Source organism: Pelophylax lessonae (assembly GCF_965119305.1).
Source record: "Pelophylax lessonae genome assembly, chromosome: 9".
Lineage (NCBI taxonomy): Eukaryota > Metazoa > Chordata > Amphibia > Anura > Ranidae > Pelophylax > Pelophylax lessonae.
The window spans coordinates 35,028,149-35,042,790 of record NC_138776.1 but is presented as its reverse complement, the minus strand read 5'-3'; the positions used below and the strand labels follow the sequence as shown (position 1 = coordinate 35,042,790).

The 14,642-nt window shown below is 40.8% G+C and overlaps 1 protein-coding gene across 1 annotated transcript; it reads right to left on the bottom strand.

Annotated features, from left to right (window-relative positions):
- Positions 1-640: 640 nt before the first annotated feature.
- Positions 641-7,492, bottom strand: LOC309563177 (trypsin-like; the record flags this gene model as incomplete). The annotated part of the gene is made up of 5 exons (XM_082267509.1): positions 7,450-7,492; positions 7,117-7,267; positions 5,526-5,779; positions 3,033-3,169; positions 641-790 (listed from the first exon to the last, which is right to left on the bottom strand). Exons 1-5 carry the CDS (start codon positions 7,487-7,489, stop codon positions 641-643), a joined length of 732 nt encoding a protein of 243 aa, XP_082123635.1. The 5' UTR covers positions 7,490-7,492.
- Between the last annotated feature and the right edge of the window lie 7,150 nt (positions 7,493-14,642).

Genomic DNA, 14,642 nt, shown 5'->3' with positions numbered 1-14,642 from the left:
TTACTAATAAAATGTTAATTTTTCTCAACTAATGTGTTATCTTAATAGTATCAGGGGAAGTTTAACGCTTACAAAGTCACACTTTCTCTCTCTTTTTTCGATTTTTGACTACCATCAGCATCTATGCACTTCAGCTCAACTTATTGGCTTCTTGTTCTGTTTCTTCCTACTTGTCTCTAAACTCTGCTGTAGCAATTGTATATGCTATATTATTATTTTTATATTTGCTATTTTTACACCCACAGAAGTAAAGTTATCCTTTAAAGCTACTGCTATCTGCCCTTCACCAAACAATTCTACTTCCACCCCCAACATGCATGACATTTCATTTCCTGATTATTACTGAAAACATTCTAATGTATGGGGGAAGGGGGTAAAAATTATACAATTTTGGTGCTAGTGACAGACTGCATCATATATGTTGTTTTTGTTGTAGCCCATATTTCTGTAGCCAAGACAAGCAGCAATTGGAGAAGGAATAGTTGAAGTAATAAATAAAATGAACAAAACTATTTTTTAACAAGAAATATGTTTATTCAGTCATTACAGGATGTAGGTTGAAGTCTGAGCCTAGCACACCATTGCATGTATTCTAGAAGTAGAGAACAGAATGATCTGAATAAGTATTTCCTTTGAAAGTTTAGTTGGCAGCCTGGGTGCTGGCGATCCAGGAGTTGAAGTTGCAGACCTTGGTGTAGACACCGGGGTAGTTTCTCAGGGCACAGCCGTATCCCCAGGAGACAATACCCTGGAGCTGTCCATTACACACCACGGGGCCACCAGAGTCACCCTGAAAAATAGAAAAAGCATTTTTTAGAACTTTGGGACAAACTATAAATTATAAGTATTTTGATGCGGTGGCTGTGTTGGTTTTCATTTTTTCAGGCTTTATCTTTTTTTTTCCACCTTGTAATCCAGGGGATGGCACACTTCCTGTCCCTGGGTGGCAAAGTGCATTACCTCCAGTGTATCTATGAAAGGAGCCATGGTAGCCACCAAGGCATGTCTGCCTTTGCTATTACAAGTGTTGTGATGTGATTCGCAGCCTGTGTTTGCTTCCAGTTGATCTCACAGAAAGTGACAAGGACACTGCATTTCTGGCAGGACCAACAGTTAATTTCTGTACTTGCTAAAAATATTCTTAGCACATTCACAAAATTTGATGCTAGGTGGCAAGTGTGAGCATCTTATGTGAAATCAGCTACATGATTTACTTCTAATATGGAAATTATGACCCTGTGAGTGACGTGGTGGACTTAAGTAGGATGTTGCTACCCCCTGGGGCAAAAAGTGCTCCCAAAAGTGTGCCACGAGGGGGTGGAGGGCATCTGAGCTCCTGAGGGCACACATGTGCTATCTGATAGTAATGTATACATATGTTTACCACTGTCTACTTCTTATTCGAAGTTCAAGAAGTATCTTTATGCATTTAACACTCCACTGTATGCATATGTTTAACTCTGTCTACATCTTATCTGAAGTTCAAGAAGTACTCCTATGCATTTAATACTCCACTATTTGTTCTCAGCTGAAAGTTGCTAAATTTGCTATTGTACTTATATAATTTGTACTGTTTTTTAATTATAAAACCTAATAAAAATGATTATAAATAAATATATATATATATATATATATATATATATATATATATATATATATATTGTGACAGGAAGTCAGGTAAATCTGTGGATGTAGTCACAGACAGGAGATACATTTCCACCTGGTTTAAGAAATTCACCAATTACTATAGGGTGTCGGCTGCAAAGGTAGCCAGAACTGTCTAAGGACGGTGAACAGACTTTAGCTGTTCAGAATGAGGAATCTAAGGCCTCTATAATTTGTCCAAAGGAAGTCTATGGATTGCTGCCTCCTGACGCTGTGTGAGCTGGGGAGAGGAGGTCAGTCAGATGTGTGCCTCCCGATGCTGTGTGGGCATGGGAGAAGGAATGCCCCCTGAAGCTGTGTGAGCATGTGGAAGACCTCCTGGAGCGATGTGCGCTGAAGAGGGTAAAAAGTGTGAAGACTTCTCAAGGTGAGAAAATGAACTATTTTTATGTGGAAGAAATAAATGAACTGTTTGCTATGTGAAGAGACAAGCAAAGGAATGGTTGCTATGTGAAGAGACAAACAAAGGAATGTGTTCTATGTGAAGAGAAAAGCAAAGGGACATGTTCAATGTGAAGAGGAAAACGGACATGTTCAATGGACATTTGCTGTGTGAAGAAAAACATGGACTATGGAGTGTCTAATGTAGGATCAGTAAAGTTTGCCCAACAGTAGGTTGGAGACAGACTCCGTAGGTAGGTTCCTGTATGTGAGAAGGTAGCCGCCCACAGTGGCAAGGATTTATTTTGTGTTTTATTTTTATTTTGAGGCTTGCACTTGTGTGAAGTAAATTGCAAGAATAAACCAAACTGTTGTTTGCAACCACTTCTCAGCTATCTCCCTGTGTAAACGCACCCCCCCCCAAGGGGTCATCCATACCCGCCACCGAGCTAATCTCCCACAATATATATATATATATATATATATATATTCTTAGCCTGAAAAAAGAAAAAAAAATGCAGCCACCACATCTAAGGTCTGGCTAGCTAAAAGATATTACATTTTTTTTTTTTGTAAGATTTAGTTTTTTTTAACAGAGGACCTCTCGATCTGCAGTCGAATGCTCTGCCACTGAGCTATACCCCCCTTACATATTAGTTCTTGGGTTTAGTTATAGTTTAGGATGGTATTTTTTTGCCTCGTCGACTTAATTTTGTTAGTTGCATTTCCAACTAATAATACATATTTCTAAACAAGATCTGTTTTACTATGCAGTTACATGGGAAGAAATGTCTTTAATCTACTTTCAAAACTTCTCCTGAACATTAGGACTATAATTTATACATTGAATGAAATATTTTTTTACATCTAAACTAATATGAAAAAACAATTTTTCCAGTCTACGAAATCTACTACTTGTTTGAGATGACACATTTATTTGAACAGTACAACTTTATATACAAAATAAATTAAGTTGTGGCAATTACCTGGCAGGAATCCTTGCCACCCTCCAGGTAGCCAATGCAGATCATGTTGCCGGTAATCTCTCCGGGGTAGGCATTGCTACACTGGGCAGCGGTCAGGATGGGAGCGTTCACACACTGCAGGAGGTTAGGCATGCTGGCTACAATTAAAACAAATGGCAGTTAAAAAATATTGACTGGAGACAGAACGAGAAAGAACAAAATGTGTTAAAAAAAAGACAATAATAGAATGGCAGATTGGCAAGCCTTGCAGGCTCTAGCTGGCACTCAGTCTTTGTGTTAGGGCTACCCAGCCTTGGTTGTACCATGTATTTCTGTTTTGTATTTACATTATGTAATGTTGTTCTCTTATAAAAACTTAATAAACTATTACTGAACCAGAAGAAGAAAAAAAATCAAAAACTTGCTCTATACATTTTTAGTCATAGAAATATTAACCAATTCCGGACCACCCACCATGTATTTACGTCGCTATTTTGACTTTAAATACTGGGGTTATGGCAGCAGATAGCCGCCATAACGTCAGTTTTCTTTTACACAACAGGCAGTCCGCTTTGACATAAAAGTGGTCCCAGTGGCAGATTCCCCACAGGATCACTTTTATGGGTGGTGGGAGAGGTGTCAACCGCCTCCCGCCACTTCCCGGTTGCTTTCCCAGAACCATCGGTAGCAGGGAAAAGGATTCAATCCCCTGTGTTGATGGGCATGAAGTTGAGCCAGCGCAAGATGGCCCCCACTCGACTTTATGCCCTTGGAGGACCGGAGCAATGTCAAACGCCACATCCACCCAACAGCCTTAAAGGACCAAATGTTTTTTTGGGGGGGGGGGGTGACTTTTTTTTTTTTTAATTGCTTTTAGGTGTAAATGTGAGATCTGAGGTCTTTTTGACCCTGCTAAAATTATTTTATGTTTGGGGGTTATTTTCTAGCAAAAAATACTGATTTTAACTTGTAAACAACAAGTGTCAGAAATAGGCCTGGCCCTTAAACTGTTAAAAAATTCCAATTATCTATAATTATTTTTACTATTTTCAGCCAGAAAGTGGTGCTTTTGTGGATATTCTGCAGCTCTTTACCACTGCAACTACGTTGTGAATAACTTATACAGCCAATGTTTTGAATAGCTCTTCATATTAGAAGATGGCATTACACATACACAGCTGATCCACCATCCCACTCCAGTTATAGAGACTGGTCTGTATTTTCAGTTCAAAAGAAGCAGATAACATTAAAGTGTAGTTACAGTCAAAACTTTTTGGATAGAGGGGGGGGAGTGGGGGGGGGGGTTTAAAACATTTTCCAAGTTTTATTTCTGCCTGTGTCCTCGCTGAATACATTAATTTGTCTTCTATTTGACTATATTTGTCCTGATGACCATTGTCTCCAGGACTGAAAAGGATATGAAATCCAAAATTTAGAGTGTCGGACAGAACGGAAAAAAGGGAAATCTTTGGTGACACTTGTTCTGAGTTTCGAAAATATTTCAGAATGTATTTCTTATTTTTTTTTTTTTTTTTACTTTATTATTTTTTTGCTTTTCTTTAGTAAAGTCTATCTAAACTTGTCACCTCCCAACTCATGAAGGATCCAGTACTCAAATTTTATATTAGGGGATGGGATAATACAGAGTAATATTTATCTTACCCCAGGACAGCTTGCTGTATGGTCCTATTCCCTCCGGGTTCTGCAACGTGGAGCTAGCTGTACTCCATCCAGCAGCCACCCTGATGACCATCAGCAATGCTTCAGGATGGACACAATAAACCTTTCTTGAAATGCAGCCCCAAAGTTTGAGGCCCAGCGGGAGCCTTGTGTGAATTCTTATCTCTGCTGCATCACTTCTTCCTGTCTGCAGAATTTTCTGGAAACTGAGTCCCAAGCTACAAGATACCTGAGATCTGACATCTTCCCACTTACCATATACAGCTCAATAGACTCACATGCAGTATTGCTAAGGGGTCCACATCTTTTGGTAAGTGCAAGCACAAGAGAGTGATGAGCACAGTTTACTGCATGAGTTTGAAGTTGTGATTTTTTACTTTGGACTTTCACTGAACACTTGCTTGCAACTATTGTTTGTATCAAATGTTCATGTGTCACATATGTTATTTTTAGTATATTTGCACTGTTTTGCGCTGTGATTTCTGATGGATTATGTATTACTTTTTGAACAGCAGCAATCGTGACTGTTTTAGGACTTTATTTAGAGTGGGTTTTTTTTAGTTTTTTACCCTGATGACATGGCCACTGGTCATTGGGTTGGTCCTGCATTCTAAGTGATGAAATCAGCAAGACCAGTTGGAGAAATGGCAAGAAGAGGGGCTTGAGAAGACTGGTCACCACAACCATAACCTCAGGGAAGAAGATTGCAGGACTATGGATTTGTTCCTCAAAGGAATAATATTGCCTACATTTTCTAATCTTGGAAAATTTACCTGAGAAGCTTAACCTCATTTATTATCAGTAATAGATGATGTTACATTGATGTTGACTTACTTCCACTGCTAAGGGTATTTCCCCATCCGGAGATCACACAGTTGGTGCCGGCGCCAGCACAGCCACTGGGAAGAGACACGGCCCTGACGTAGGAGTTGAGGGTGGCGGGAGAGGCCAGCTTGACCAACATGATGTCATTGTCCAGGGTTCTGGAGTTGTAGCTTCCATGTCTGATGACCTTGGCAGAGTTGATGAACTGCTCGGTGCCCTCAGAGACAGCAATGTTGTGCTCTCCGAGTCTGACCTGCATGCTCCTGTATAGAGACAAATTCAATCAAATCAGTATACATTTGCATCTTAAACAAAGGAATTCTGAATAGCAGCCAGTTAATTTGTTTAAAACTGAGCAGCAGTGTAGGTTTTCTTAGTATGGAACATGTACCGCTAGGAGTAAAGTACAGTCGTTTTGGGTACTGAGAACATTTAATTTTGTTTGGTATAGAGCAGGGAAGGAATAGAGCCTCTGTCAGAGGCCTGTCTTTCTATTGGGGAGATGTATCCCCACTTCCGTCCAAGACAGAAAGTACAGAACTTTTGGACCTGCTGATGTATTTCCTGATCATGTGATCTGGACCCGACGCCGTAAACTACTATAAGGAAATACATCAGTGGCTCCAAAAGTTCTGGAACCCTGCTAACAGACCTAAGCAGGTATGAGACAAATGGGAACCTGATCTGGATGGGAACTATGAACTTATTGTGGTGGTAAGCGTGAAGCATTCATCTTCCACTCTCATATGCTACTGGACTATAGTGTCCTCTACACAAGTTTTCCTGAAACAGAACTGATATGTCCTTGTCATCATACCATACTGTCTAATACTCATGGAATGATTTCCTTCTTGATGAACTGGATGTCACATGATTATTGGTATATCTGACACTTTACTGCCCTTTCCCTAGCCCCACTCTGGAGCTATTCATCTTTATGAAGAGATTTGTTATCTACCTACAATATTATCATAATGAATTTTCATTGAATTTATGGTGGATGTGCTGAATGAGTGGATAGTGGATGTGTAAAGCATGAGCAGCTGTCTATTCCCATATGTTGGTTTGTTTTTAATTTTACAACGTTGGGGAAGTTCTAGTGTAATAATGTAATTTTGTAATTAAATATTTTTCAATAAATTATACCTTAATCAGCACCCGTGTGTCCCTTTTTGACTTGTGGGAGGGAAAACCCTCCCTTCCCCCATTTTTTGTATGGTTTTTAAGTCTTTGGACTGCACCTAACCTAATCTATCTCTGTTTGGTGATAGGGTATGGAGGTCTGGGGAGTTGTTTCAATTAAACACCCCTTTACTACTGGGGATGAGCCGGTATGGTAATTTTGGTTTTTGGCTATAGGTTAGCAAGGAATTAGGAGCACCAAACAATTTGTGTTTAATTTGACTTCATTTTATAAATAAGTTCTTCACTAATAAGGGCATTACCATCCCCAGGGATCTCCTGCCGACCCACCCACTGACTAACTAACCATCTATTTAACCAACATGCCACTTTTCTGGTCAGCTAGCTCTGAATAATAAATACTACTTTTTTCAATGCCTATTACAATAAAAAGGGCTGTCAAAAAAAGTGCACTTACGCCTTGTAGCAGTGAGCAGCGGAGACCACCCACAGGGAGTTGAGGAGGGATCCACCACAGAAGTGATATCCAGAGTTCAGAGATACCTGCCAGGGCTGAGAGTAGGCTCCACAGGTGTATCCTCCGACGATCTTGTCATCGTCCAAGGCAGCTGTAAAACACAACATGTACTGATTACATATAAAGAGCCTACGCAAAGGGATACATTAAGTCTACGATCATTTAAAAAAACAAAAAAAACAAACATAATATTTAAAAAATTAATAAACATTCCATATATATATATATATATATATATATATATATATATATATATATATAATGTATACTCACCAGCTGCTCCGAGGAGCACACAGATCAGAAGGAATTTCATGGCGTTGATTTTACCAGTGAACAATTTGTTGCTAATAATGTAGGTATTTATATGTTTTACCAGGACTCCCCCCCCCCCATTCCCCCCCCCCCCATATGTGCACTGGCCATCTGTGTAAATAAGAAATGGTAAGGTTAATGTATACACAGTTTTATCAGCAAATTTTTTTCACACTATCAGAAACCTACACCATCGGTAATGTTAGTAATTTTTTATATTCTTGATAATTCAGTTTTTTTTCACACTTTTCTCTTTATTTTAATTTTTCACATAACAAAATAATATACAGACCACAGGGGAAAAAGAAAAAGAATAATACAAAATCCAGTAGTAAAAACAAGAACAGCATTAATGCAGTAAATTTGTCATCTATAACGTTATACTACCAGAGAAAAAAAAAAAAAAAAGGGGGAGAGACCCTCCCCCCCCCTTCCTTCCAGTATAGCTTTTACCCTGTAACGCTCCTGCGTTTTACGTATGATGTGGATTTTCAGCTGCAGAAATATTCCACTTCAGTAGTCATGTAGAGAAACACTGAGACACCAATCCCAACTCTCAATGACTCATCAAGTGTGGATGATCTCAATTCAGCAAGTAAATACACACACTCAATAAGATGTTTCCTAGAGTGACTTATGTATATAGTAACACAGTGATGATAGGCTGAAGAGACAGGTTGGGTAGAGATGGTAGATGACAGACACTTGAAAGGAAATGTTCTTGAAAGTAAGATAGTAGCAGATGGGATGCAGATAGGTTTAGCAATCATGTATGGTAGCAGATGACAGAGTAGCAGGTGGACATACAAGAGAGATCAACCCAGTGCAAGAACAGGTGGTAGTAGGCTCAAGAGCTAGCAATCTTAGATAATGCAGATGTAGTAATAGTCCTTAGTATGCAGAGCTAGATAGTGTAAGCTTTAGTATAAAGGTTATAGAGTTTTCCCCTGTTGGGTACTTATTACTAATAGCAATGTAGCAGAGGAGAGGTTCGGCAAGAGCGGATGATCCGGTAGCGGGATACAGGGATCAGCGCAGCGTGGTTCCGACAGCGAGGTATGCTTGCAAGCATGAGAGCTTCAAGACAGGTTAGCATCAAGGCACAAAGCAGTTTGAACGAACACATGTGAGTGAGAGCCGGCGATCTAAATAGCCATCCAGTCCGGCGCTCAGTGATGACAGCATCAGTCTTAAAGGTGTATGCGCACCTTACCAAAAGAGATGATATGAAAGAGTAATTAGGGTACCCAAAGGTACCAGAACATTACAGTACCCCCCCCTTAAGGCCGGCTCCTGAAGGCCTCTGGAGCTGGTTTGTCTGGGTACTTCGCATGAAAATTGCGGATTAATCTAGAGGCATGTATGTCAGAGGTGTTTAGCCAGGTGTCGTCTTGGGGCCCATAGTTCTTCCATCGAACCAAGTACTGAAGTCTTCCTCTGTGGATACGAGAATCCAGAATCTCTTTTATCTCGTATTCTTCTCCACCTTCAACTTGTACAGGAGGAGGAGGTGGGATAGAAGGCCTTATTCCTTGGTCAGGAACATGGGGCTTCAGTAGCGACACATGGAAAATGGGATGTATTTTGAGGTCTATTGGCAATGTAAGCTGTACTGCAGCTTTTCCAATAAGTTTCTTGATTGGGAAAGGTCCCAAGAACAGAGGTCCAAGCTTTTGCTAGGGATTTTCAGTCTTACATTTTTTGTTGAGAGCCAAACGAGGTTCCCGATAGCGTACTGAGGAGAAGGTCTTCTGCGAAGATCATAGTACTTCTTTTGTTGACTATGAGCGTGTGCAATGGTAGTATTAAGCAAACCCTAGAGAGTCCTTTATTTGGGTAAGATAGTCTGAAGCTACTGGGTTATTTGAAGGAAGGATGCGTGGTGGAAGAATAGAGGGATGAAACCCATAGTTCAAGTAGAACGGACTCTGCTTGGTCGTACTGTGGGTTGCGTTGTTGTAGGCAAATTCTGCCAGAGGGAGAAGATACACCCAATCATCCTGTTGGTAAGAAGTGTAACAACGTAAATATTGCTTGATGCATTGGTTGACTCTTTCAGTCTGTCCGTTGGTCTGCGGATGGTAAGGAGAAGTGAGCTTCCGCTCGATCCGTAGTATGTGACATAGTTCTTGCCAGAACTTGGAAATAAATTGTGATCCACGGTCAGACAGAAGAGTTTTTGGGATACCATGTAACTTAAAGACATGTTTCATCAGGAGTTCTGCCGTTTGTTTGGACGAAGGTAGTCTGCGAATAGCAATGAAATGTGCCATTTTTGTCAGATGGTCCACTGACACTAAGATGGTATTAAATCCTTTGGAAGGAGGCAATTCCACTATAAAGTCCAAGGACACAACTTCCCATGGAGTTTGGGGTATTGGTAGACTGCATAGTAGACCGGATGGTCTCGTAGTGTCAATTTTGGACCTGGCACAGACATTGCATGAAGAGACGAATTTTTGTATACATGTTTTCATGTCAGGCCACCAGAATTGCCTGGTAATCAGATTAAGAGTCTTTGTCATACCCATATGTCCTGCCATAGGCACATCATGCGATAATTCCAAGATCTTGGTGCGTATGGTAGGTGGTATGTAAAGTTTGTCGTTGTAGTAGAGGAAGCCTTCTGCATCAGTATTTAGTTGTGGTGGGGGTGTATCCAAACTTATACCATGCAAAACCTCTTCCTTCAAGGAACGGACAACTCCAATAATGCGTTTGTGAGGTATTATAGGAACGGAAGGGATTTCAAAGTAGTTTTCTTCAGTTAGTCGTGATAGTGCATCCGCCTTTTTGTTCTTATCTGCAGGTGTGTAGGTCACTAGGAAGTTAAACCTTAGAAAGAATAGTGACCATCATACCTGTCGGTGCGAGAGAGTTTTGTTAGTCTGAAGATATTGGAGATTTTTATGGTCCGTGTATATAAGTATTGGTAATTGGGTGCCTTCGAGTAGATGTCGCCAATTCTCCAGAGCCAATTTTATAGCAAGCAGTTCCTTTTCACCCACGGGGTAATTTATCTCTGGACTGCTTAGGGATTTAGAAAAAAAGGCGACTGGATGAAGTGGTGAAGTGTGAGTTGGTCGTTGGGAGAGTATTGCTCCTACTGCCATGTTTGACGCATCTACTTCCAGAATGTATTGGAGGGATGGGTCTGGATGGCGTAGTATGGGAGCAGAAGTAAACCTTGTCTTTAACAGGTGAAAAGCTTTATTTGCTTCATCTGACCATGTGAATGGTTTTTTAATGCTAGTGAGCTGTGTGAGGGGTCTCACAATGGCAGAGAAGTTTCTAATGAACTTCCTGTAGAAATTCGAAAATCCAAGGAATTGCTGTAGCGCCTTGCGTGTGGTTGGTGTAGGCCAATCCTGAATGCAGGATATCTTACTCATGTCCATCTCGATTCTTGTTTTGGATATGATGTAGCCTAGAAACAGTACCTCTTCTTTATGAAACAAGCATTTTTTCAGTTTCACATAAAGGTTGTGTGCAAGCAATCTCGATAATACTAGTCTTACATGTCTTATGTGTTCAGACAGGGATCGTGAATATATAAGTATATCGTCCAGATATACCACAACACAGACATCTAGTAAGTCTCTGAAAATATTGTTTATAAATCGTTGAAAAACTGCAGGGGCGTTGCATAGCCCGAATGGCATTACAAGATATTTGAACAATCCGTATCTGGTTCTGAATGCAGTCTTCCACTCGTGTCCATCACGGATTCGAATGAGATTGTATGCTCCTTTCAGGTCCAATTTTGAAAAATAGGTAGCTCCACGCACCTGCTCAATGAGCTCAGGGATAAGCGGTAGAGGATAGCGATCTTTTATTGTAATAGCATTCAATTGCCTATAGTCGATGATAGGCCTGAGACTTGAGTCCTTATTGCGGACAAAAAAGAGTCCTGCTGCTGTGGAAGAAGTGGAAGGTCTAATAAAACCTTTTTCCAAATTCTCATCCAAATAGTTTTTGAGATGGGAAAGTTCATCCTGTGAAAGAGGATAAACATGACCGAACGGCAATTTGCTATTTGGGAGTAGATCAATGCTACAATCATAGTCTCGATGGGGAGGTAGTGCTTGAGCATTTTTCTCAAGAAAAACCTCAGAGAGATCCTGATAACATAGTGGTGCAATCTCATCTGTCACCACAGACAGGATCTTCCCGAAAGACAGGAGGTTACACGTACCCTCGCAATAGCAAGAGAGGAAGGTCAGGGTCCGTTCCTTCCAATCTATGGTTGGTTGATGTGTGTGCAACCAGGGAAGTCCCAAACCAATGGGAAAGTGGGGTGAAGGTATTAGATCGAAGGTAGTGGTTTCCATATGAGACCCGTTAGTAGTGACTAGGAGTAGGAGTGCCTGTGTCTGATCAGTGATTGGACCAGAGGATAAAGGAACACCGTTAATAAGACTCACTGAGACAGGTTTAAGTTTAGAAATAATAGGAACTTTATTTAAAGCAGCAAAACGTATGTCAATATAATTTCCACAAGATCCTGTGTCAATCATGGCCTTAGTAGTAATCCTGTTCTGGTCCCACTGTAATGTTAAGCAAACAGAAAGGTAAGGGTTAGTGATTGAAGTTGTCAATCCCCCTAGGAGGACATGTGAACACTCACCCTTCTTTTTGTAGACTAGGGGACAGACGTTTATCTTGTGATCCGGGGATGCACAGTACAAGCAGAGATTACCAGATCGTCTTCTGGCTCTTTCCATAGTTGATAGAGGTGGGCGTATGGTTCCTACCTCCATAGGAACGGGGTCAACGGCCGAGATCCAAGAAGAACTGGATAATGGCATTCCCATTTTCTCAGCCTTTCTTTCTCGTAGTCTTCTATCTATGGTGATACTGAGTTGTATCAATGCATCCAGGGTTTTTGGCAGATCCGCTCGGGCGAGCTCGTCTTTAACGGCCTCTGATAGGCCAAGCCTAAATTGGGATTTCAGAGATGCATCATTCCATTCTGAATCAAGGGTCCATCTCTTGAATTCTGCGACAAAGTCTTCTACAGGTCTCCCACCTTGTTTCAAGGATCTTAATTGAAGATCGGCAGTACTCTGCCTATTGGGATCATCATATAGGCTAGTGAGTTCTGCTAGGAACAAGGCATAGGAGTTGAGAAGCTGGTCGTTTTTCTCAAAAAGAGAGTCTGCCCAGGCCCGAGGATCGCCTGTTAGGTAAGAAATAATAGTACAAACCTTAATGTGATCAGTAAGGTAGGTACGGGGTTTTAGCAAGAAAAGTAACTCACATGCGTTTTTAAATTCGCGAAATTTTTTGCGATCGCCTGTAAATACCAAAGGAGGATTTATTTTGGGTTCAGGGGTCTGGGCAGTGGTAAGTTGTGTCAGTCTAATTACCTGCTGCGACAGAGCCTGATTGTCTTCTTTTAATTCAGCAAGTGCGTGTATTAACGCAGTTACTTGCTGTTTTAATTGTGTCATCTGAGTGGTTATTTCTGCTGAATCCATTTGTGGGTTCGTTCAATCTGTAACACTCCTGCGTTTTACGTATGATGTGGATTTTCAGCTGCAGAAATATTCCACTTCAGTAGTCATGTAGAGAAACGCTGAGACACCAATCCCAACTCTCAATGACTCATCATGTGTGGATGATCTCAATTCAGCAAGTAAATACACACACTCAATAAGATGTTTCCTAGAGTGACTTATGTATATAGTAACACAGTGATGATAGGCTGAAGAGACAGGTTGGGTAGAGATGGTAGATGACAGACACTTGAAAGGAAATGTTCTTGAAAGTAAGATAGTAGCAGATGGGATGCAGATAGGTTTAGCAATCATGTATGGTAGCAGATGACAGAGTAGCAGGTGGACATACAAGAGAGATCAACCCAGTGCAAGAACAGGTGGTAGTAGGCTCAAGAGCTAGCAATCTTAGATAATGCAGATGTAGTAATAGTCCTTAGTATGCAGAGCTAGATAGTGTAAGCTTTAGTATAAAGATTATAGAGGTTTCCCCTGTGGGGTACTTATCACTAATAGCAATGTAGCAGAGGAGAGGTTCGGCAAGAGCGGATGATCCGGTAGCGGGATACAGGGATCAGCGCAGCGTGGTTCCGACAGCGAGGTATGCTTGCAAGCATGAGAGCTTCAAGACAGGTTAGCATCAAGGCACAAAGCAGTTTGAACGAACACATGTGAGTGAGAGCCGGCGATCTAAATAGCCATCCAGTCTGGCGCTCAGTGATGACAGCATCAGTCTTAAAGGTGTATGCGCACCTTACCAAAAGAGAATGGTGGGGCGCATACACTTATGAAAGAGTAATTAGGGTACCCAAAGGTACCAGAACATTACATACCCCTACTGAGGGGGTTACCATATTCAGAATACCGTTGTTTCAAGCCTTTCTTCATTTAACCACTTTACCACCGGAGGATGTTCCTGCTAAAAGACCAGGGTTTTTTTTGCGATTTTGTACTGCGTGACTTTAACGGACAATTGCGCGGTCGTGCGACGCTGTACCTAAACGAATTTCACGTCCTTTTTTTCCCACAAACAGAGCTTTCTTTTGGTGGTATTTGATCACCTGTGCGATTTTTTGATCACGCGCTATAAACAAAAAAAGAGCGTAATTTTTGCAAAAACAACAATATTTTTCACTTTTTTTTATATGAAATTCCCCCAAAAAAAATGTAAAAATCAAAATTTTTTAAAATTTTCGGCCAATTTGTTTTACGCTACCTATGTTTGGTAAAAAAAATCACAAAAAGTGTATTTTGATTGGTTTGCGCAAAAGTTATCGCGTTTACTAACAAAGGGAAAGATTTTTGTCATTTTTGGTGTTTTTTTTTTTAACGAGTAATGGCGGCGATCTGCGATTTTTTTTGCGGTACTGCGACATTGCGGCGGACAGATCGGACCCTTGACTGACATTTTTGACACTTTTGGGGGTACCAGTGACATTACTGCAGTAATGTCACTGGTACCAGTGACATTACCAGTGACATTACTGCATTACTGCAGTAATCAGTGCTATATATATGCACTGTTACTGCAAAAATGACACTGGCAGGGAAGGGGTTAACAGTATTGGACAGGGAGGGGTTAAGTGTGTCCTAGGGGCGTGTTTCTAACTGTGCAGGGACAGGTCTACTAGTGTAAAAACAAAGATCAACAGTTCT